Source organism: Scylla paramamosain, chromosome 10 (assembly GCF_035594125.1).
Source record: "Scylla paramamosain isolate STU-SP2022 chromosome 10, ASM3559412v1, whole genome shotgun sequence".
In the NCBI taxonomy this organism is placed as follows: domain Eukaryota; kingdom Metazoa; phylum Arthropoda; class Malacostraca; order Decapoda; family Portunidae; genus Scylla; species Scylla paramamosain.
The window spans coordinates 199,155-221,897 of NC_087160.1; the positions used below are offsets into that span (position 1 = coordinate 199,155).

The 22,743-nt window shown below is 40.3% G+C and overlaps 1 protein-coding gene and 2 long non-coding RNA genes across 8 annotated transcripts; 2 read left to right on the top strand and 1 right to left on the bottom strand.

Annotated features, from left to right (window-relative positions):
- Positions 1 to 467: 467 nt before the first annotated feature.
- Positions 468 to 13,190, bottom strand: LOC135104028 (glutamate receptor-like). Of its 2 annotated transcripts, XM_064010892.1 has the most exons (11): positions 13,074 to 13,190; positions 11,599 to 11,848; positions 11,124 to 11,309; positions 10,375 to 10,504; positions 9,109 to 9,305; positions 7,802 to 8,066; positions 6,325 to 6,506; positions 5,849 to 5,982; positions 3,894 to 4,080; positions 2,895 to 3,070; positions 468 to 946 (listed from the first exon to the last, which is right to left on the bottom strand). In XM_064010892.1, exons 2-11 carry the CDS (start codon positions 11,830 to 11,832, stop codon positions 592 to 594), a joined length of 2,046 nt encoding a protein of 681 aa, XP_063866962.1. In that variant the 5' UTR covers positions 11,833 to 11,848; positions 13,074 to 13,190; the 3' UTR covers positions 468 to 591. The 2 variants fall into 2 exon arrangements, with proteins under 2 accessions (XP_063866962.1, XP_063866963.1); XM_064010893.1 differs by lacking the exons at positions 2,895 to 3,070; positions 3,894 to 4,080.
- LOC135104030 (uncharacterized) lies at positions 1,125 to 7,949 on the top strand. Its single transcript, XR_010270275.1, has 4 exons — positions 1,125 to 1,365; positions 2,859 to 3,095; positions 5,875 to 6,008; positions 7,810 to 7,949. It is a non-coding gene; the product is annotated as an uncharacterized LOC135104030 (long non-coding RNA).
- Positions 13,191 to 14,974: 1,784 nt separating the features above from the next.
- On the top strand, positions 14,975 to 22,179 carry LOC135104029 (uncharacterized). 5 transcript variants are annotated; one of them, XR_010270270.1, is made up of 8 exons: positions 15,008 to 15,055; positions 15,262 to 15,314; positions 15,822 to 15,959; positions 19,569 to 19,690; positions 19,908 to 19,960; positions 20,545 to 20,710; positions 21,356 to 21,423; positions 22,116 to 22,179. It is a non-coding gene; the product is annotated as an uncharacterized LOC135104029 (long non-coding RNA). The 5 variants fall into 5 exon arrangements; XR_010270271.1 differs by having other exon boundaries at positions 15,822 to 15,955; XR_010270273.1 differs by lacking the exon at positions 15,822 to 15,959 and having other exon boundaries at positions 15,014 to 15,055; positions 19,565 to 19,690.
- The last annotated feature ends 564 nt before the right edge of the window (positions 22,180 to 22,743 follow it).

Here is a 22,743-nt window from a genome sequence, read left to right on the forward strand (position 1 = left end):
GCAGCCCTGACAGATTTGTAAGGTATGTAATGTGTTACTGAAGATAGTGCTTTGTGCAGTGTTTTGTTTATCCAGTAGATTTATTCCGCTGTAGTACAGACAGGACCTAAGCACAGAGAAGAGAAGTGTGTGTCTCATTGGGCCCAAAAGGTTTAGGGGTCAAGGTGGCTGTTCAGAGCTTAGAGGTAACCACAATATTTACCTACACCCAAAAGGTTTGGGGGTCAAGGTGGCTGTTCAGAGCTTAGAGGTAACCACAATATTTACCTACATAGACTTTTTACAAACAAAATTGTTGTCTGTAATAGTGGGAGGACTGTCAGTGTCTCAGTTTTCATTGCTTCTTGTTTCTGTACTTATCTATATGTATAGAAATACCAGTAATGTGAATGACTTAAAAAAATTCGTGCTCAGTCATTAAATATGAATTTTTGGGAATTGTTAGCAAGCAGTATTAAAAAAATGAACATGATATTAATTTTTATGATACATTAGCATTACACACACATAGTTTAGTTGTAGATGTCACCAATAGAAGTAGTGATAGAAGTAGTAACATTAGGAGGTTGCAAGACAGAAGGCTGTGCTTGGTTAAGAGAGATGGTACCGAGAGAAGCAGACTAGCTCTAGCAAGAAGAGAGGGCCAGACAGAGCATAGCCGATGAAGAGCACGTAGTAGGCGCCCTGCACATGGTCCAGAGTGAGGGGCTGCTGGGACCTCTCCGCCTGCTGAGGCTCCTCTGACTCCTGGGCCTCGCGCCGCCCCGGGTCATGGATGAGTTGGTTCAGCCACCGGGTCAGCAGGCCAGCCTCCAGCAGCCGCCGGATCTGGTGATTGAATTTATCCCTGAAAGGGCAACCTGGCGTCATTGCCCAGCCGATCTCTGAGGGAAAGAAATCACTGGTGGCCACGTGGAGCTGAGGTTCTCCCGTGGCTGAGGTGAACCTGGAGAGGGATTGAAAACCATGTTATTGAACAGAGCAATCTTTTATAGCCTTTATATTATTTTCAACTCTCTTCGTGTGTGTGTGTGTGTGTGTGTGTGTAACAATGCTTCATTTCTATTTGCGTTTCATTTATGTTATATAATTTTTCTCAGTCTTATACAATTGAACTGACCTTTTTTGAAATATGCAATGATATAGGAAAATTACAATGCAATAACCAGTTCAACAAGAAGAAGAACAACAGCTATGAAAAATTTGTTGGTTGGAATGAATGAGAATTCGAAGCGTTTGACGCTGCGTTAGAGCATACGAGTCGGACAGGAGACGGGACGGGAGTGACGCTGATGGGAAGAAGCGGTATTGAACGGCTGAGAGTGGTAGAAGGTGGATGTGCGATGCGGACGGGTGAGTCGTGAGGTGAGTGTGATGCTGGTGAAAATAGTAGTCACAGGTGATTGTGGAAACAATATATTGAGGTGTGCATATGTAAAGGTGAATGCTTAAGGCCGGGCGTAGAACTTTCCTGAAACTGCCGTGCCGCCCTTTCGCTACATACGAGGCTTTAGTTGAAGTTACACGATTTTCTAAGAGTCTTGTTACGATTGAGATGAAAGATTAGCGAGGTTTCAACATGATTGTAACAGGAGAAACATTCGTGAGAACCCGGCTAATGATCTCTATGGTGTTTGAAAATCGTCGTGGTGAGAGAGCAAAGCGTTTTAGAATACAGACCGTGGAATATAATGGCAGTGGATGTACAATGGCGTAGCAGGGTATGGGGAAGGTGAAGTGGACAATTACTTGCTTGACTCTTGAGTACTTAAAGCAAGGGAACTTTTGCTGTTGAACTGAGCACTGGTGTTAGTGGTATTCATGTTCATTGCCGTGAAAATAAAGGAAATGTTCAGAGCAGATGGTTGAGAAAATAATTTTCATTGAATAAATTTTGATTGCCGGGCGGCTACGTGCACAGAACTACTGCTATACTAACTGTTGACGTTCATTGGACTGTTTTAGATTATGATGCTTTGATTATTTAATGCAGCGCCAAGTGCAAATGTGTAAATTTATCAACAGTCTGTGCTATAGATAGAAATGACCTGGGATCGCTAGTGACGCGCTTTGCTACGTGTTCTGTTAAAGATTCTAATCACGTATTCACGTTCGCTTTAGTTAACCACAAGACCCCACCAGTTCCGTTCCATAGTTGCTGAAACAAAATCAGTGCATTCTATCCATATTTTGCTGGCTCTTCTCATGACAGAGGCGGGCGAGTGTATGGCGCATTGCTTGATTAGTTATTGTTGCTGTTTTCAATCTTTTTACATTAAGGAGGCTGATCAAAAGCGCGGGGGAAAAAAGAAAAAAAAAAAAAAAAAAAAAAAAAAAAAAAAAAATATATATATATATATATATATATATATATATATATATATATATATATATATATATATATATATATATATATATATATATATCTCTCTCTCTCTCTCTCTCTCTCTCTCTCTCTCTCTCTCTATATATATATATATATATATATAAAGATTAGAAAGCCGCTCCCAAAAATGGAAACTGAGAGCCGGGAGGGCTGGCCATTTATTTATTTATTTATTTATTTATTTATTTAGCTATTTCGAAACTCACTCTTTTCGAAGCAAGGGCACGAGTTCGATTCTGGTGCAAGTTAGTTCTTTTGCATTGGGAAGGGTAGCGCTCGTAATCGTGATAGACACCTACGTTAGGGATATGTATTATTATCATTATTATTTGTATTGTTGTATTTTGTTTTCCTCTGCTTTTATTTTTTGTTCATATAGTTCTTTGTACTCATCTATTTTACTTTCTCCGTCATCAGCAGTTACTGACATATGAAAGATACTAATCATGCATAACTGACCTCATTGTCGCAGAGAAGCTGAAAGGACGAAACAGTCCCCCACACTCACCTGATGGCAATCCTGTCCTGCATGTAGAGGCGCCAGGTGATGAAGGCGTAGCGGGAGTCGCGGGCCCTGACGAGGCAGGCGTCTAAGTCGGGGCACACCTGGAGGCCATTGTATACTTGGCGGTACAGCGGCACGGTGGAGGTTTTGAGGAGCTGGTAGTCTGCCGCACCCTGGTCCTGGGGGGTGAGGGTGGAGGTCCAGGTATGCCATATTTGGGTTTTCAGAGGTACCTTTCAAACACTTCAGCGTCATGCCTCGACTGTCTACACTCAAGTGGAAGTAACTAGGATTTTTCAAATGTATTTTCATGATTCTAGTGACTAATTATCCGTTTGGGTTTTGAAAATATTACTCATGAGAGAGAGAGAGAGAGAGAGAGAGAGAGAGAGAGAGAGAGAGAGAGAGAGAGAGAGAGAGAGAGGGCGATGGGCAGGAAGTTTTCTCCCTGCCTTTAAACTTCCCAATAACTTCTGAGCTGAGAGAACATAAGGGGGAGGAAGGAGATAAATCATAATGTTGGAGAATAATACTTGATGATGCGGACTCTGGCACAGTAATTTTGCCATATGACACGCGAATACTGTCATGTAGAATACGCCTGCCGGTCAGCATGTGAGAGCATTCAATTGTGGTGTTATCCTTACTATGCCAGACCCCGTGACGCTGAGTATAATACAGATAAGCCTTTTGCCTCTGTAAGAGCTGTTTACTCACCAAACCCAAAGCAATAAACATATAGTAATTTAATGCAAAAAGATACTCTGCTGCCACAAGAAATAGAACGGTAAATGAATGGAACAGTCTCGGTGATCACGTTATTGATACCAATTCATTAGGGAACTTTAAAAGAAGATGAGACAGATTCATGGGTGAGGATGACAGGTGGAAATAGGTAGAAAGGGACTGCCACGTGTAGGCCTGACGGCTTCTTGTAGTTTTCCTTATTTTCTTATGTTTTTACCTGCTGCTACCGCTACCACCAACACCACCACCACTCGCCTGTATGCCCCACGAGAAGTCGCTATCCACCAGTTCCTGCAGGGTGTTGAGGGTGGGGGAGAGAGGTGGCAGGGCGAGGGATGCAGTCAGCATGGCCACGTAGGAGCGAAACATGACGAGAGAGAATAGAATCCAACCTCCCACGACCGCCCGCCCGACGCCCCCCGTCTCCCATTTCTGACTCTGCCTAGTGGAGAGAGAGAGAGAGAGAGAGAGAGAGAGAGAGAGAGAGAGAGAGAGAGAGAGAGAGAGAGAGAATCCATACATCCATCCAGTTAAGAGAAGTAAGCCAATGCACTAGAGATGAAAAAGTCAATGGTTGTCAGGAGGAAGAGGGATGAGGGAAGGGTGGATGTCAGTGGTTGGAGTGATTGCAGGCCATACTCAGAAATTTTCTATGCCGCACCTCGACTTCTACCAAAAGGCTGAAGTTGAAGTTGCACGTAATTTTAAGGATGATTTACGGTTCTAGCGAATCATCATATTCCCCCTGTGACATTGGAACACACACACACACAGTCACTCCCATTTCTTGGCATTCCTATTAGTAAAAAAACCTGAAACAAATATTTTTTTCAACGAATTATCTTTGACATAAGAAATTCTTTATAGAGTCCGTACTGTTATCACTGAGTAGCCATATATATTTTTTTTATACATTATGCTATCTTAGTGTGTTTCTCTCTTTGGAGGTGTGCGTGGCCTTTAATATGGAGAGACCATCCCGTATTTCTCTCTGGGAGTGGGCGTTGCTTTCTTAATATAGAGAAGCCTTAGCATATACTACGCACTATCTTATCCCATCTTACTTGCTGTTTCTCTCTGGGGGTGTGCGTGAACTTCTGAATATGGGGGATAAACGAGTCCTTTTAGGTAGTTAGATGTAGGTACAATTTGGTGTCAGTGAGAGATTTTAGTGTGCGTCCATACAGTCGAACACTGTCTGTCGAACAGCCACTGTTACCAGATAGTGATAGCAAGAGGATATGAGTGCTGATGAAGTCAGAAGTGAGCACCAAGGGGTGTAACAGACACTACCCGTGTTCGTAGTTTCGGAACCTCGGACACTGGCAGGACAGAGGCGTGGGAGTGCGACACTGCCAGGCACACGATGAACAAAGTTATTTTTGGGTCCATCCGCATATAGTTTCTAAAGTCTGATCATAAGCACTTCACAGTTCATGTAAAATGGTTGCATGGCGTCTCCTTTCACTTCGTCTTTGTAACCAGTCATCGCTTCATTCCCTTCTCACCTCCTTGTCCTCTCACAGTGCATAATGCAATATCATGCAGCAATATCGTGCAATTTTCTAGGTATTGTTTTTTTCTATCTCACTGTGCACCATGGTTGTAATGTACCACACTAGACGCTGATCCAAATGCACTACGCTAACTGCTTTATCAAAAGAAATTAATAAAAACACTAGATACGGTATAGAGTAGGATGTCTACAGTTAATGATGTTTGTGAGAGGTAACTGCTGTTTATTGATGGGACGAATATTGGGAAGGAGAGAGGCTTGGAAACTGAGCACTGGGTGGAAGAGAATAGGGAGAAGGATCCGAGGAAAGGGACAGTGTGAGCGGAAGAATTAAATAGAAGGAAATGTAGAGGAAAGAGAGGAGGAAAATGCCTGAGCTGCTACTACACTTAGAAACAATCATCGCACCCCAACTACTTTCAAAAGGCTTTAGTTGAAGTTGCATGGTTTTTAAGAGTGCTTACGGTTCTAATGACAGATTGACAAGATTTCTACATTATCAACAAGAGAAACATTCCTGAGATTCCGGCAAATCATATCTATGATCTTTGGAGATAGTCGCGGTGAGAGAGCGAAGCGTCTCTCAGTACCGGCCTACTACTACTACTACTACTACTACTACCACTATGCTACCACCACCACTACCACCACCACCACCACCACCACTACTATCACACACAGTGGCTACTCTTACGTCAGACAGCTTCCATATATTTTCAGAAAGGTGGCGAGAAAAGAGGGCACGGAGGAGGAGGAATTTTCAAGTTTCCTGGCAGCATAGTAGAGGCTTCCCACCGCCACCAGAGCGACCACAAACCCTGCCCACACCTGCCGCGCGGATCAGCAGCAATCAGGTGTGTGGATAAAGGGGGAATTTATTGGATTAGCATCAATAATTAGGTGTGTGGATAAAGGGATAACATGAAGATGACCCGTGCCAATTATTTTCGGGATGGGTAACGTTGAGTGTGGTCTGTGTGTGTGTGTGTGTGTGTGTGTGTGTGTGTGCATTCACCTAAGTATTTTTGAAGTTGTAGAATACGTACAGGATTGAGTCAGGCTTGTGTTGTCTGTCTCTGTATTGTGTGTGTGTGTGTGTGTGTGTGTGTGTGTGTGTCTTTCTGTCCGTATATTTGCCTGTCCGTGTGTCTGTCCTTGTGGTTGCCTTGCCTCGGGGTGGAAGGGGCGCACGAGGGCCAGTACGCGTGGTAGGGGACGAGGTGGTGAGGTGCAGAAAGTGAGTGGGTCGTTGTAGTAACCCAGGGTGTAGTCAATCACACGCTCCCTGTCCCCGGTGAAGGCCACGTTCAGGGAAAAGTCCGCCTCTAGTCTTTGCACGGCGCCAATCACACCTAGAGAGAGAGAGAGAGAGAGAGAGAGAGAGAGAGAGAGAGAGAGAGAGGGGCTTTAGTTATTCTTTACAATACTGGATATTTTCTTTTCGCTTAATCACCTACAATTTTAAGCACTCACTTCCGTACTAGTCTCTTAAATAATTATTATGAAAAATAGATAAGCAAATGTAAATAAGTGAATAAAAAATAAATAAATAAATACATAAATAAAATAGAAACAAAAGACCAGATAAACTTTCTAATTTCTTTCTGCGTCTAAGTGAACATTTTTTTTTTATTGTATTCTAAATGTTAACGAAGAACAAACATAGCAGGAAAAGGGTTAAGGACATAATAATGATAACACAAATGACGAGCATGAACAGTTATAATCCTTCATCATCATCATCATCATCATCTGCTTCATCCGTATTTATTGGTCATTTTTCTTCATCAGTTTGGTTTAACTAGATAAAATTTTAGGTGATATTTTAGGTGGTACAATAATCGTCGAAGGTGATTATAATCATTAAAGTCTGGATAATGCCCCTCCCCTCTCTCTCTCTCTCTCTCTCTCTCTCTCTCTCTCTCTCTCTCTCTCTCTCAAACTTTTCAGCGTTTCAGCACCACTATTGTTAACGCGCACTAATGGAGGTTACTGGTGGGGGAGGGGTTCATGATTAATAAGTACCTACTTAACATCGTCCGTGCTAAAATAAATAAAAATAAATAAATAAAAATGCGCCCTTAGAAACTCGATTAGTTATCTCTGTGACCTTTGAAAATAAGTCCATATTCTGAAATGCTTTGCTCTCTCACCATGACTGTTTTCAAAGGCCACATAAATGATTAGCCGGGTTCCCAAGACTGTTTCTCCCTTTTATAATGTAGAAATCTTATAAATCTGTCACTGAAACCGTAAAAAAAAAACCCTTAAAAACCCGTATAGCTTCAGTTTGAGGCTTTTTTTGTAATAGTTGAGGTACGGCGCATAAATGTTTCAGAATACGGGCCATTTTGTGTCACTCAAAGAACATCTACGAAATGAAGAAGCGAGGAGGAAGGGAGTGGAATACACTATAGAAGTGATAAGGACATAAAAAAATAAGATGGTTTGGACACCTAGTAAGAAGAAAAGATCTGGAACCGATGAAAAGAAAACAATTGAGGGATGAAGATCGAGGGGAAGACAGAGTGAGATGACGAGATGGAACTGCGGTAGAACTGTACGTACTTGGTACCAACCCCTGACTAGGGAAACACTCTTTTCGTCTTGACGAAAGAATAAACCGGTATGTATACGTATTTCTAACCCGTGTAGGAGCCGTTCTGCAGCCGGTACCCCCACTGCCCGTCCAGAGGCTCCCGCACCACGTAAGTAAAATTGAGGGAGGTCGCCATGGCACGCAGCATTCGGGTGTCCACACAGTCTTTGAGCTCGAGCCTGGATCTTCGTTTTCTTCCCTCCTGACCGTGACCGTGCATCTCATCGCCGTCTTCTTTGTCTTCCATCTTAGTGTAGCAGCTGAAGGGCGCGTATTCCAGGGTGACTATCTTGAACTGGTGGCCGTGGAAGTTCTGTTGTGAATATATATATATATATATATATATATATATATATATATATATATATATATATATATATATATATATATATATATATATATATATATATTCGTGAGGTGTCAAGTGCATTGGGGGTCTATAGATACTGATTTACTCGCATGCGTTGATTCGTGGAATGTTTCGTGTATTGTTGATCTAAATATACGGATTTATGCGTTGATTCGCCAAGTGTTAAAATATATTGGGGTCTGTAAATACTGGTTTTACATTCCTACAGAAGTGTAAGGAGAAGGACGGAGAGAAAGGGAAATATTCTTGTTGAGGGAATTGTTCTTTGTTATTATATTAATTTCAGATAATTCGTATTCTCCGAAGCAGAATTGCGTCACTTTAGCCTACTTTTTTTTTTTTGGTGTCATGTGCGTTCCTTCAGTTTGACTTTTTAAAAAAAAATATTTAATTATATGCGAGAAAGAGACGGTCAGTGATACAAAAAAAAAAAAAAAGTAAAAACAAAAATCGGTAATTTACCGTTCTCTCCCTCCTACTTCAGTAATACAAAATAGATACATGAAATAAAATGAATGAATAAATAGATATAGGGATTCAAAACAACACTGGGGTCACAAGGCGCCGAAGGGCGAGCTCTTGATAAACGGAGCTCACGGGCACTGATCCCTTCAGAGACAGGCGAGCGATCAAAGGTGGCACCGCCGACCACTCCAAGCCACGCCACAGTTTAACAAGGATTCCACATCAATAATGAGAGAGAGAGAGAGAGAAAAAAAAAAAAACATGAGAACCAGTCTAATAATCATCGCTGTGAACTCGGAGAATAATCATTATAAGAGAACAAAGCATTTGAAAATACGGGTCCTGAATATTATAATCAGTCTTGTAATACACATTATATTTTGAAACGAAGTAAGCTCCACATATTTTGAAACGAAGTAAGCTCCACAATGAAAATGAATCTTTAACTACTACTACTACTACTACTACTACTACTACTACTACTACTACTACTAAAAGCAACAATGATTAAATGTATAACCTTAAATGTGTCTGGATAAAGTGGCTTTTCCGTGACGTGAGTGGTTCCTGGCGTCCATTGGTCCACCAGGGCGGCGTTAGGACCCCCTTCCTTGCAGTAGGGGCAGGTGGTCACCACCTGGTACAGGCGGGACGGGGCGCTGGCCTTGGCCTCCCTACTATGGGTCCAGGCAGCCAGCACCGTGCCGTAGGCTGAGCCTGGCGGTGGGGGGCATGTCATGGTCAATCGTCAAGGAGCTAATGTATAGTTCTTACTCGTACTGTGTTTGGTGTTTTCTCTCAGTGTTAAGGTTTTAGTTCTGCATACCAGCTCCTTACAAAACTGAACAAACATGGTAGAAGTCTTAAGATCTGAGGGAAAATGTTGATTGTACACTTTTCACTTGCACTGTGTTTACCGTTTTCTGTCAGTGTTACGTCTCCTGATCGGCTGACAGTCCTTGCACATCTGAACAATGGAGATCAGACGGCTTAAGATTTAAAAGGAAATCGCTGATATACACTTCTCACACTGTGCTTAGGGTTTTCTGTTAGTCTTTAGGTCTTAAATGTGCTGACAACTCTTACAAAACTGAACAATTGATACATGCTCATGACTTTGGAATGAAGGAAAACGCTATACACACTGCAAATGAGAAATGTACATTAATGTTTTTCCTGAAGCCTCAAATCCTCAGATCACCATATTGTCCAGTATCGCTTTTTCTCAATCTTAAGTCCTGAAATCTGCCAACGAACTCTTACAAAACAGGACAGTGGATATATTCCGCATACTTGATACTTGAGGAAAAATGCTAAAAACACTGGAAATTAAAGCAACCTACTGGAATTCTGACTACAAGTGTCGAGCGAAAATTGCGAAAGATATAAATAAAGATATTGAATGGGTATTGACACATTGGCCAGTATTCTGAAACGCTTTACGTTCTCACCACGACTATTTTCAAAGGCCACAGAGATGATTGGCCGAGTTCTCAAGAGTATTTCTCCTTTTGATAATGTAGAAATCTTGTTAATCTGTCATAAAAAAATAAAAAATAAATAAAATCTGTGTAACCAACTAGAGTCTTTTGAAGAGAAGCGGTAGTGCGGCGCAGAGGTGTTTCAGAATAAGAACACATTGAACGAAGAGATGAACAGCCTGTGGGAAGAAAATACTTATATTGCAACTGAATTAGGACGAAGGGAGGAAACGAGACAGACTGAAAATGAGGTGGAAGGACAGAGAGAGAGAGAGAGAGAGAGAGAGAGAGAGAGAGAGACGTACGCAGAGTGGCATGTCGTTCCACCGCTGCTTCCAGGGACGTGTTGGCAAAACCAGTGTAGGCGAACACCAGCTTCCGTGCGCCTTGGAACCACTCTCCCCTCTGTAGCCCCTCCATGGCCGCCGCCACCACCTGTTTGCGCGCGCGCACACACACACACACACATACACACACACACACACACACACACACACACACACACACACACACAGAGTATCGAGATAAATATCAATCTTACTATCATGTTCATTTTTTTTCCCCTATTGTATACACTTCTACAATGAGTTTAGTGGGATTTCTCCTTTTCCTGTCCCTATGTCTGTTTTATCCCCTGCGTATCCCATAAATTCGGGACATAAGGAGACACTCATAACATTGTGTGGGTAAAAAATTTACTAAGTTATGTTATAGCACTTATTAATTATACCTTGGAATTTTAGTTAATTACATGATCGTGTCTTTAGTGAACAATCCTTTCCTGTCAGTCACTTTTATTGTTTTAAACGTATCAAGGGGACTAGCTAAGAAAAAAAAAATGTCCTTCCAAAAAATGGTCAGGGATTAAGTCGAAAGAAGTTGGTCAGTTTAGTTTAAGAACAAGTCAGTCAACGGTGGTGGTGGTAGTAGTAGTAGTTGTTGTTGTGACTTTAAAAATAATCAGTCAGTCACTCATTAACTCAGTCAACTAATCAATCAATCACCAACTAGTCAGTCAGTCAGTCACTACCTTCCCTCACCTGTCTGAACTCACCTGCAGCGGGGCGAGAATGACGAAGGCGACACAAAGAGGGGCGGCACCACCCTGGCGATGTGTGGTTCTTAACAGGGGGCGAGGGGGAGGCAAGGAGGCGAGAAGGGGCTGCATCTCCCACACAAACACCTCTTCCCCTAGAGCTTTCATTACGTTCCTCACTGGGTGCCTGTCTGAGACTATTACCTGGAAATAGATGGATAGATGGGTATGGGTAAAGAGAGAGAGAGAGAGAGAGAGAGAGAGAGAGAGAGAGAGAGAGAGAGAGAGAGAGAGAGATTTACATACATATATACATAACACACACACACACACACACACACACACACAGGTAGGTAGGATAGGTAGGCATATACACACATACATACATATATACATAGAGACTTATCAACAGACGCAAAGTGAACGGAAAAAAAAATTATGTTTAATCTACTTTCTCTTCCATCATCAAAGAATCCCCCACATTGACACTTACTTTATGACAACCTGGCAACTGACGGCGCAAAGTGGACGCGATCATGTCCTCCACTTCTCCTTCGGGCGGCTCCTCTCCTTCCACCACCACAGGCAGACCCCCTCTGGCCCACCAGCCTCGCCGCGCCCTTTGTGCAGATTCGCTCAGTGGTAGCAATAGCAGCAGTAGTAGTAGCAGTGGTAGTTGTAATGGTCGGCGATGTTTGTGGTGATTGTTGTTCTTCATCGATTTCATCTTACAATGTTTGGTCCTGGAATTGTTGTTGTTATTGTTGCTTTATTGTTTTTGGTGGATGTGGGGATGGTGGTTGTTGTTGCTAATGATGCTTTTGTTGCTGATATTGCAGTAGTAGCAGTTAGCATAGTAGTGTTAGTAGTTGTGTTAACACATAATAGTACTGTACGAGTATCTAAGACTGTTATAGAAGCAGAAGTGGAAGCATTCTGTTCTGACGTATACTGTAGGTGGGGTCAAGGTAGCTACTGTGGTTGGGTCAAGGTAGCTACTGTGGGTGGGGTCAAGGTAGCTATTGTGGGTGGGGTCAACTTACTATTGTGGGTGGGATCAAGGTAGCTACTGTGGGTGGGGTCAAGATAGTACTGTGGGTAGGGTCAAAGTAGCTACTGTGGGTGGGGTCAAGATACTACTGTGGGTAGGGTCAAGGTAGCTACTGTGGGTGGGGTCAAGGTAGCTACTGTGGGTGGAGTCAAGATACTACTGTGGATGGGGTCAAGGTAGCTCCTGTGTTCCAAAATTGGAATTTCTCTTATATGGACTAATTGATCAACTACTAATGACTATACATTATTATATTAAAACGATAGTAGTAGTAATTATAGTAAACGATGGAGGTGGAGATATTATGCAATCGTGCCATCTATGATCAATGATAACCCTTTCACTGCTATTTTTGTTCCACAAATATCATTTACAATTTTCTTTGGCACTTTTACACTACAATTTCCTAAATAGTTAAAAAAAACACACACATTGATACACACTTTGTGTATTAATGCTGGTATTTTTGTGCATTACTCTGAATGTTAGCAGAGGACAACTATAGCAGTACAGGATTAAATGCGTAAAGTTTACTGCACCATCCCTTGGTCATATTGCATCAGACATCATCCCATTAATATAACATGGTTACAGTAGTAATAGTAGTAGTAGTAGTAATAGTAGTCTTTAGCTTCACGTTTATTTCATAAGACGTAATAAAACACTAATGCAATAGCATGTAAAAGATAAAAAAAGGATTAAGACAGAGGAATTAAGTCTATCTGGAAATTAGGATTAAAAAAAAAAGTAATAAAATGGCAGACTATTGTTTGTAGTAGTAGTAGCAGTAGTTATTAATATAATTGTTATTGAAGTTGCTAATGATACATCTCATTTATCCACTCCCTCTCATATCAAAAGACCGCACCATTTTGGTATCACTCACTCACTAAGCCTGCATACGACACGGTGCTTACCTGCTTCGTCTGTTTCGTTCACTTCGCTTGAACCTCGATGATCAAATAGACGCTTGTCGTGTATGGCCTTAATTTTATCCAGACACCACAACACTGCTGGGTTTGATTTGAGATGCTGCGTCACCTTTTACCAAGAGAGAGAGAGAGAGAGAGAGAGAGAGAGAGAGAGAGAGAGAGAGAGAGAGAGAGAGAGAGAGAGAATCATTATAGTGTGTGGGAAAAGCAATTAGCGGTCCGAAAATAATAACTGGATGAAACAGTTCTGTTGTATGTGTTTGTGTTTGAAATAAGATCTTACTTAATTTCTCTCGATTTTATTTATATAATTTTTTACGTGTTTGTATGAAGATTGGTTTTGTTTTAATTTGTATTTTCTTTAATTTCACCTGCTTACATAGTTGTTGTGAGTTGACATGCCTCATTTTTATTATGCTTCTTTCATGTTTTATTACCCCTCTAAAGTGTAAGGATTTTTAACTCCTTTCACATAATTACTAGTTTTTTATTAACTAATATTACGCAATTTCTGTATTTTTTTGTGAAGAGGTAGATATTTTTACTCTATTCTTATTTATTTATCCGTCTTTATTTATTTATTGCAAGGGGCCAGTAGCAGTGGAGTAAATGAGCTCGGTAATTTTGATGAGGCGTTCAGTAGGTCGTCAGGTTCCCAGGCTGAGCGAGGAGTTAATTGGTTACTAATCGTTGCTCTCGTCTGGTGTTGTGTTAGGGGCGGCTTGTTTTGTTTTGTTGAATTAATACTCAACCGCAACTATATTTCACGTCTTTAAAGTTATTTGAATAATACGTTGTTTTCATATTAATTGTTGATTTTTCATTATGTAAGAGGAATTTCGCCCAAGGGCAACAAAAAGTTAAGAAAAAAAAAGGTGCACTTTATTACTTACCTTACTGTGCGTAGCTGTATTTTTTACGTCTTCCTTGCACCTACTATCAGTCACGGAAAGTGAAAGCTCTCTTGTAATCGAGATACAGACTGACGTAAGAATTTTCGTATATCGTACACGTAGTTTGTGTATAACTTACTGTACATGAATATCGTTTGCGTGTGTCTTAGTCTTATAATAAAAATAATGAGAAGCAAAATAAAAATGAATAAAATACTTAATGAACTAAGTAAATAAATTGTTATTATTATTATTATTATTATTATTATTATTATTATTATTATTATTATTATTATTAAAAAAAATGAATAATTCAAGATAACATAAGAGCTTTCCTGTAGGAATTTGATTCAGATTTAGTTTAAATCAAAGCAGCTCGAAATATACGTACATACATACGTAAGTACCATTTTATCTCCCTTGGTACTCAAACAGGGTGAACTTTTGACCTCTCAGGTGAAGTAGAAATACTGAAAAAAAAAAAAAAACTGTGTATATCTTAAAATCTTTAAAAACAAAATATGTTGATTGCTATATAGTCCATGAAACCATGTAAGGTAGAAAACAATCGTTATGTTACAACCTCGTTAATAAATAATTAAAGAAAATTTCAAAAGAAAAGGAAATTAGTTCATATCTAGCGTATTTAACATAATTTATTCTACTTTAATTCTTTTTGTGAGACCTATGTGTGTGCGTGTGTGTGTGTGTGTGTGTGTGTGAATTTTGCTTCGAAGCCTGTTTGTGAGCGATTGTTGGACACACACACACACATCCATTGGACTTTTTTTTACTGGGTAAACTCTTGTACTGGGAGTAAATTATTAACTAATAATGCAGTTCAATATTTTACTCGAAAGTTACTCAGCTGATGTACTTTACATGAAGCATGGACAGAAAGGCGTTGAAGAAGCAGCGCAAATTATCGTTTTGAGGAAGGTGGAGGGGAGAGGGAGAAGGAAACGGGGGGGTGGGGGGCACCTGGCGGAGAGGTGAGAAGGCAACCCGCCACGGCCGCACGATTTCAGTCAAGCGAAAACCACCGCCGGTGTTAGAGGGAGGATATCCGAGCGGGTAAGTTCTGGGTGTTGTGTGGTTGTTACATGAGGATACTATTTAGGTTAAGTACTAGGTGTTGTGTGGTTGTTATAGATGAGTTGATACTGATCTTGAGTTCAGCTTTATATTTGCTTTGATATTAAAGGTTTCGCGTTGTTAAGGGCTGTGATGTTTTGGTGTGTTAACTCCATTTACAGTGAAATGCCTCCCATATATTTCAGAATGCGGTTTCTGCGTAGTCGGAAGCTGTACTATTGGAGGGGGGCAATATTCAGTAAGTGGTTTGTTATGTGTTAGTTTATCTGAATTTTGATGCTTGCTTTCACACTGGTTACGCTTGATATTTCCAGTGCAATTGCATTTTGAATGCTATTTATGTTGCAAGGTGTGGGATGGGTGCTTTGTCTGGTAGGTTCGTATTCAGAAAATATTTTTAAGGCCACAGACGAGTAGCCGGGGTCTCGAGGTACAATTTCAATATTGTAAAATCGGGTTTGTGTAAATGGTTACTTGTGTGCTTTGTACTGACACTGGTACGTTGGTGGATGATATACCATGTTTCATAGGAATTTATTCACCTAGTCAAGTCGCCCAGTGAAATCCTTCGGTTAAAGTAAGATGCATAACTCGAGAAAGTTTTACTTTACCAATAGCTGTAGTAATTGGTCTTCATCCATAACTATATGCCCATAGGTGACGTTATGGTAGACTGTTTGATAGTCTTTAATCTGTATTTGATTTTGAGGGTGTTACATACTTGCATCTTTTCTTTTTTTACTAGTGCGTCTTGTAAGACCTGTATCTGGAAGAGTTTGAAGCTTCAGTGGACACAAGGCACTACCCCGGGACACGGGATAGTTGGAAGAGCTTAATTGCCTGGAGTATACAAGGGTCCGGCATCCCTCCATTCCAGGCGTGGGTGGGCTGCCTTCTGAACTAGACAATATAAGACTCGTGGTGCTGGCTGTTTTGCTGGTTAATGAGCGATGTGTTCCTAAGAGTTCGAGAGACTCTCCCGTTTGATGTTTTAACTTTTCTTTTCTTTTTTTTTTTTATTTATTTTTTTTGTTGTGTACTCTCCGTACTTAATCTCCGGAGACTCTTCGAGGTAAATTAATGGAAGAAATGCGCATAATTCAACGAAGTATGCATTCAGTAATACATAAGAACATAAGAACATAAGAAATAAGGGAAGCTGCAAGAAGCGACCAGGCTTACACGTGGCAGTCCCTGTATGAAACACTCCTACCTATTTCCATCTGTTATCCCCATCCATAAACTTGTCTAATCTTCTCTTAAAGCTCTCTAGTGTCCTGGCACTAACTACATGATTACTGAGTCCGTTCCACTCATCTACCACTCTATTTGAGAACCAATTTTTTCCTATCTCCTTCCTAAACCTAAATTTTTCAAGCTTGAACCCGTTATTTCTTGTTCTACCTTGGTTGCTGATCCTAAGAATTTTGCTTACATCTCCCTTGTTATAACCCCTATACCACTTAAAGACTTCTATCAGGTCCCCTCTTAACCTACGTCTCTCTAGAGAATGTAAATTTAACCGCTTCAACCTCGCTTCGTAAGGAATACTCCTCATCCCCTGGATCCTTTTAGTCATTCTCCTCTGTACTGATTCTAATAGACCTATATCTTTCCTGTAATGTGGGGACCAGAACTGCACAGCGTAGTCTAGATGAGGTCTGACCAGCGCCAAGTATAACTTTAATATTACTTCCGGCCTTCTACTTTTAACACTCCTAAAAATGAATCCTAGTACCCTATTTGCCTTGTTTCTGGCTTCTATGCATTGTTTCCCTAGACGGAGTTCAGAGCTAACTATAACTCCTAAATCTTTCTCGTACCCTGTACCTACCAGAGTTTGGGTGTTTAATGTGTACCTATTGTGTGGGTTTCCTCTACCTACGCTAAGCACTTTGCATTTATTGATATTAAATTGCATTTGCCATCTATCCGTCCATTCATTCATTCTATCTAAGTCTGTCTGCAAGGCGATGGCATCCGCTTCTGACCTAATTAATCTACCTATCTTTGTGTCATCCGCAAATTTACTAACATCGCTACTAATTCCACTATCCAAGTCATTGATATATATTAGAAATAATAATGGCCCTAATACTGATCCCTGTGGCACCCCACTAATGACATGACCCCACTCGGATTTCGAGCCGTTTATTAGCACTCTCTGTCGCCTGTTACCAAGCCATGACCCTATCCAACCTAACACCTTCCCATCTATCCCGTGCGCCCTAACCTTTCTCAGGAGCCTTTGATGGGGCACCTTGTCGAATGCTTTACTAAAGTCCAGATATAAGATATCATAACTATCACCATTATCTACTGCCTCGTACACCTTACTGTAAAAACTTAACAAGTTTGTCAGGCAAGACTTCCCCTTCGTGAAGCCATGCTGTGACTGATTTATCAAGTTATGTTTGTCTAAATGTTCCCTAATGTTCCTGGCTATTATTGACTCTAACATTTTACCTACAACTGAAGTTAAGCTGACAGGTCTATAATTAGACGCTAAAGTTTTATCCCCTTTCTTAAAGATGGGTACTACATTAGCCTGCCTCCACATTACTGGTACCTCACCCGACTCCAGTGATTTCCTAAAGACAGAAACTAACGGCTCACTAATAATCTTTTTACATTCCTTCAGTACTCTGGGATATATTTCATCAGGTCCTGGTGACTTGAATTTTTTTAGCCTATCTATCTCCTGCTCCACTATCTCCCTAGTTATGGAAATATCCGTCAGCTTCTCATACTCATCTGCTCTAAACACCTGTTCACTATCTGGCATATCCTGCATGTTCTCCTGAGTGAAGACAGTTAAAAAATAATCATTCAGAAGTTTACTAATCTCCTCCCCAGAACTAACCAGCTCCCCATCTGCTGCCTTTAATGGACCTACAGTATCCTTATTTTTCGTCCTGTATACCTGATAAAATCCCTTGGGGTCCGTCTTCGCCTGGCTGGCTACCTTTAATTCATAATTGTCCTTAGCTTTCCTCGTTAACTTCCTGACTGTTCTAACTAATTCATTATACTGTGTCCTTAAAACTTCCTCACCTGCCTTTAATCTCTTATATACACTTCTCTTACGCCCTATATAATGCTTTAACCTAGCAGTCATCCATTTAGGGTCATTTTTTTGTGATCTTATTGTTTTATATGGGATATTTGCTAATTGACCTGTATGAACTTTATCTACGAAATATTTATACAATTCATCTACATTTACTTCACCTAAACCCCTCATCTCGTTCCCTACCATCCTCTCCCCTCCCTCATCAACTCGCCTCGACCTTACCTCTCTCATTTCACCATGACCTGACATTCCAACATACTCACACCTATCTCCCCCCTTCCTCTTTCCTCCTCCCTTCTGGAGCCTCACCTCACCTCCCTCATCCTGCCTTATCTCTCTGAATTCCGTCCCTGACCTGACCTCACCCTGCATCCTTTGCCAGTCCACTCCTTGGAGGTACCTTTTTAATTCTTCAAAATCTGCTCTCCTAAAGTCAGGTATTTTACTAGTGTTTTTATTTCTAACAGTTTCTTCCCATTCTAGATTGTACCTAATTTCCCTATGGTCACTGTTACCTAGCTGTCCTCCAACCTCTACCTGCGTGACTGCTTCCTCCCTGTTAGTAAGAATTAAATCTAGAATATTATTCCCCCTTGTGGGTTCTACGACTACCTGTTTTAAAAAATTATCCTGAATTACCTTAAGGAATTCCTCTGCTTCCTTGTTACCCACAATCAGACTCCAGTCGATATTCCTAAAATTAAAATCTCCTACCACACATACCTGGCTGTACCTGCCTGCTCTATTTAATTCCTGCCACAGTGAGGTGTTATTTTCCTCTGTACTGGTCGGTGGTCTGTAAACTACCCCTAGTACTACTGACTGCGATCCTTCCTTAATATCTACCCATATCGACTCTGCTTTGTTATCTGTTTTAATTCTATTGTTCATACAGCACTGTAATGTGTCCCTAACGTATAACGCGACACCTCCTCCTCTCCTGTTTTCTCTATCTTTATAGAACATTAATTAGTTCAAATGAAGTATGCATTCAGTAATACTAGTAAAAAATATATCTTGTCAATCCTTGTATGGGAGAAATCTTGTGAACATGTCACTCAGAACATTTTTTTGCGGTAAATCATCTGTAGTGTTTTGATGTGGATGGGATTAATGATGGTAATGCTCAAGGGACAGGGAGAAGACTGAGGCGTAGGAAAAGAGGTGCAAGATTAATTGAAGGTCGGTGGGGAAAATAATTAGGTCATGCTCGGGTATGGATGTTAGAATTTGAATGTCATGACTTGGGAAAATTAAGATTAACAGTTGGGGGATCTTTGATAGAAAATGCCCAGTTTGCACAAGTTCCTTGCAGACGTGAGTGAGAGGACCTGATGTAAGACTGCTTGAGTGAAGAGGAACTCAAGCAGACATGTCTGCTCTGCTAAGTGCTAAGTCTGCTCTTTGTTTTTGAGAAAGGTGGAGGGGAGAGGGAGAAGGAAACGTGGGGGCAGCTGGCGGAGAGGTGAGAACGTAACCTGCCACGGCCGCACGATCTTAGTCAAGCGAAGACCAGCGCCGGTGGTGGAGGGAGGATATCCGTGCGTTTAAGTACTGGGAGTTGTGTGGTTGTTATATGGAGATACTATTTAGGTTACTTTAAGTACTAGGTGTTGTGTGGTTGTTATAGATTAGTTGATACGGATCTTGAGTTTAGCTTTATATTTGCTTTGATATTAAAGGTTTCGCGTTGTTAAGGGTTGTGATGTTTTGGTGTGTTAACTCCATTTACAGTGAAGTGCCTCCCATACATTTCAGAATGCGGTGTCTGCGTAGTCGGAAGCTGTACTATTGAAGGGAGGCAATATTCAGTAAGTGGCTTGTTGTTGTTGTGTGTTAGTTTATCTGAATTTTGATGCTTGCTTTCACACTGGTTACGCTTGTTGTTGTTGTTGTTGTGTGTTAGTTTATCTGAATTTTGATGCTTGCTTTCACACTGGTTACGCTTGATATTTCCATGTAATTGCATTTTGAGTGCTACTTATGTTGCAAGGTGTGGGATGGGTGCTTTGTCTGGTAGGCCCGTATTCAGGAAATATTTTAAGGCCACAGATGAGTAGCCGGGATCTCGAGGTACAATTTCAATATTGTAGAATCGGGTTTTAGTGTAAATGGTTACTTGTGTGCTTTGTACTGACACTGGTATGTTGGTGGATGATATACTCGTACCATGTTTCATAGGAATTTATTCACCTAGTCAAGTCGCCCAGTGAAATCGTTCGGTTAAAGTAAGATGCATAACTCGAGAAAGTTTTACTCTACCAATAGCTGTAGTAATTGGTCTTCATCCATAACTATATGCCCATAGGTGACGTTATGGTAGGCTGTTTGATAGTCTTTAATCTGTATTTGAATTTGAGGGTGTTACATACTTGCATCTTTTCTTTTTTACTAGTGCGTTCTTGTAAGACCTGTATCTGGAAGAGTTTGAAGCTTCAGTGGACACAAGGCACTACCCCGGGACACGGGATAGTTGGAAGAGCTTAATTGCCTGGAGTATACAAGGGTCCGGCATTCCTCCGTTCCCAGGCGTGGATGGGCTGCCTTCTGAACTAGACAATGTAAGACTCGTGGTGCTGGCTGTTTTGCTGGTTAATGAGCGATGTGTTCCTAAGAGTTCGAGAGACTCTCCCGTTTGATGTTTTTAACTTTTTTTTAAATTTTTTTATTTATTTATTTTTTGTTGTGTACTCTCCATACTTAATATCCGGAGACTCTTCGAGGTAAATTGGTAAATTAATGGAAGAAATACGCATAATTCGTTATCTCCGCAGACTCTTCGAGGTAAATTAATGGAAGAAATACGCATAATTCAAATGAAGTATATACATACATTCAGTAATACAATTGTTAAAAAAAAAATATATCTTGTCAATCCTTGTATGAGAGAAATGTTTATCTTATCAATCCTTGTATGAGAGAAATCTTGTGAACATGTCACTCAAAACACTTTCTGGCGATAAATCATCTGTAGTGTTTTGATGTGGATGGGATTAATGATGATAATGCTCAAGGGACAGGGAGAAGACTGAGGCGTAGGAAAAGAGGTGCAAGATTAATTGAAGGTCGGTGGGGAAAATAATTAGGTCATGCTCGGGTATGGATGTTAGAATTTGAATGTCATGACTTGGGAAAATTAAGATTAACAGTTGGGTTAGGATCTTATAGAAAATGCCCAGTTTGCACAAGTTGTTCGTTCCTTGCAGACGTGAGTGAGAGAGCCTGATGTAAGACTGCTTGAGTGAAGAGGAAATGACATGTCTGCTCTGCTAAGGTGTGTATATGATGGCAGTGTTGTCACAATGTTAGTTAGCCAACATTATTACACTAATGTAACAAAACTGGCAACATAAAGTGACACTGAGCTGAACTGTGAGAATTCAAAGCACCAAGGGGATTAAATTTGGACAGATTGGGATACAATATATATTTCTATGTACTGCTTCCTATTCTGTATATCTATTTACTGACTGCTTTCTATTATTTTGTTTCCTATCCTCTATTTACTGGAGGATACTATTCAACATAACACAACACATCATGAGGGAGTGGCACACACCATGAAAATTGTTTAACATTTCATGAAAATTGTTTAACATTTCTGGTATTGTTTTGCATTCTAAAAATATCTTGGTCATGTTGGGAAATCAACTCTCAGTATCACAATCACAGTTCATTAGTAAGCAATTTACACTGCATTACAGTAACATGGTAAACAATAAGAAAATGTATGAAAAATAACAAATGTAAGATTCTCTAGGATCCTCTAAATCTTTTGGACAACCACATGAAAAAAAAAATACTACTAAAAATTCATGTGGACAACATTCATACTACCACACAAAATATAGAGAAAGATTGGGTGGCATTTCTGATGGATGGCATTTCTGTAATAATAATAAAGTTGCATCTGGTGTCTTGTTCAGGTATTGAAAACTAACGATGGTGGTGCTGTTCTTGTTGCAGGTGGTGCCAACTTCAGTAACCCTTCAACTAGTGCTAAAGGAGAGAAATAAATTGGAAAGTTTCATTTTCATTTCACTCATGCATTCTATGTATATATATATACATTATAGGGCAGTAACATTTTCATTTCTCGTGCAGTCTCGTCCTTTCATTTTTCTTATGCAGCATAACCAATGGTTGGTTGTCATGACTGTCAAAATTAAAACAAAATGAAACTTGTTTGGACATTTATCTATATAGACAACCAAGTGGAGATTTATCTATCTAGACAACCAAGATAGACAACCAGGTTAAACATCTTAACATAAATTCTTAGAATTTCTAAGTTTGTTTGGACATTTATTATCTAATAATGACAGGTCATTTGTTTTGTTGATTGATTAATCAAATGATTTGTAATACACAGATAAAAATATAAAGAAAGGAATTGTGAATTGTGTGTACATGATGATGGAGTGTGTACATGATGGAGAAAGGAAAATTGTGTGTAGATTGTGTATGAATGTTCAAAGTAACAAAAACATTTTACCCCCTCTTAAACATTTCAGTGATTCAGTAATTCAGTAAAGTAGTAACTTGCTTGTTGTAACCAAACTATATCATCATTCAATACTCGGGATACTGCAAT

Excerpts from the sequence above, each read along its gene's own strand:
- LOC135104028 (XM_064010892.1), bottom strand. The coding sequence starts at position 11,832 with ATGAAATCGATGAAGAACAACAATCACCACAAACATCGCCGACCATTA. Across the intron at positions 3,071-3,893 it reads ACTTCTCGTGGGGCATACAG|GACCAGGGTGCGGCAGACTA; the intron begins GCGAGTGGTGGT and ends CTCACCCCCCAG. Across the intron at positions 947-2,894 it reads CAGGACAGGATTGCCATCAG|GTTCACCTCAGCCACGGGAG; the intron begins GTGAGTGTGGGG and ends ATCCCTCTCCAG.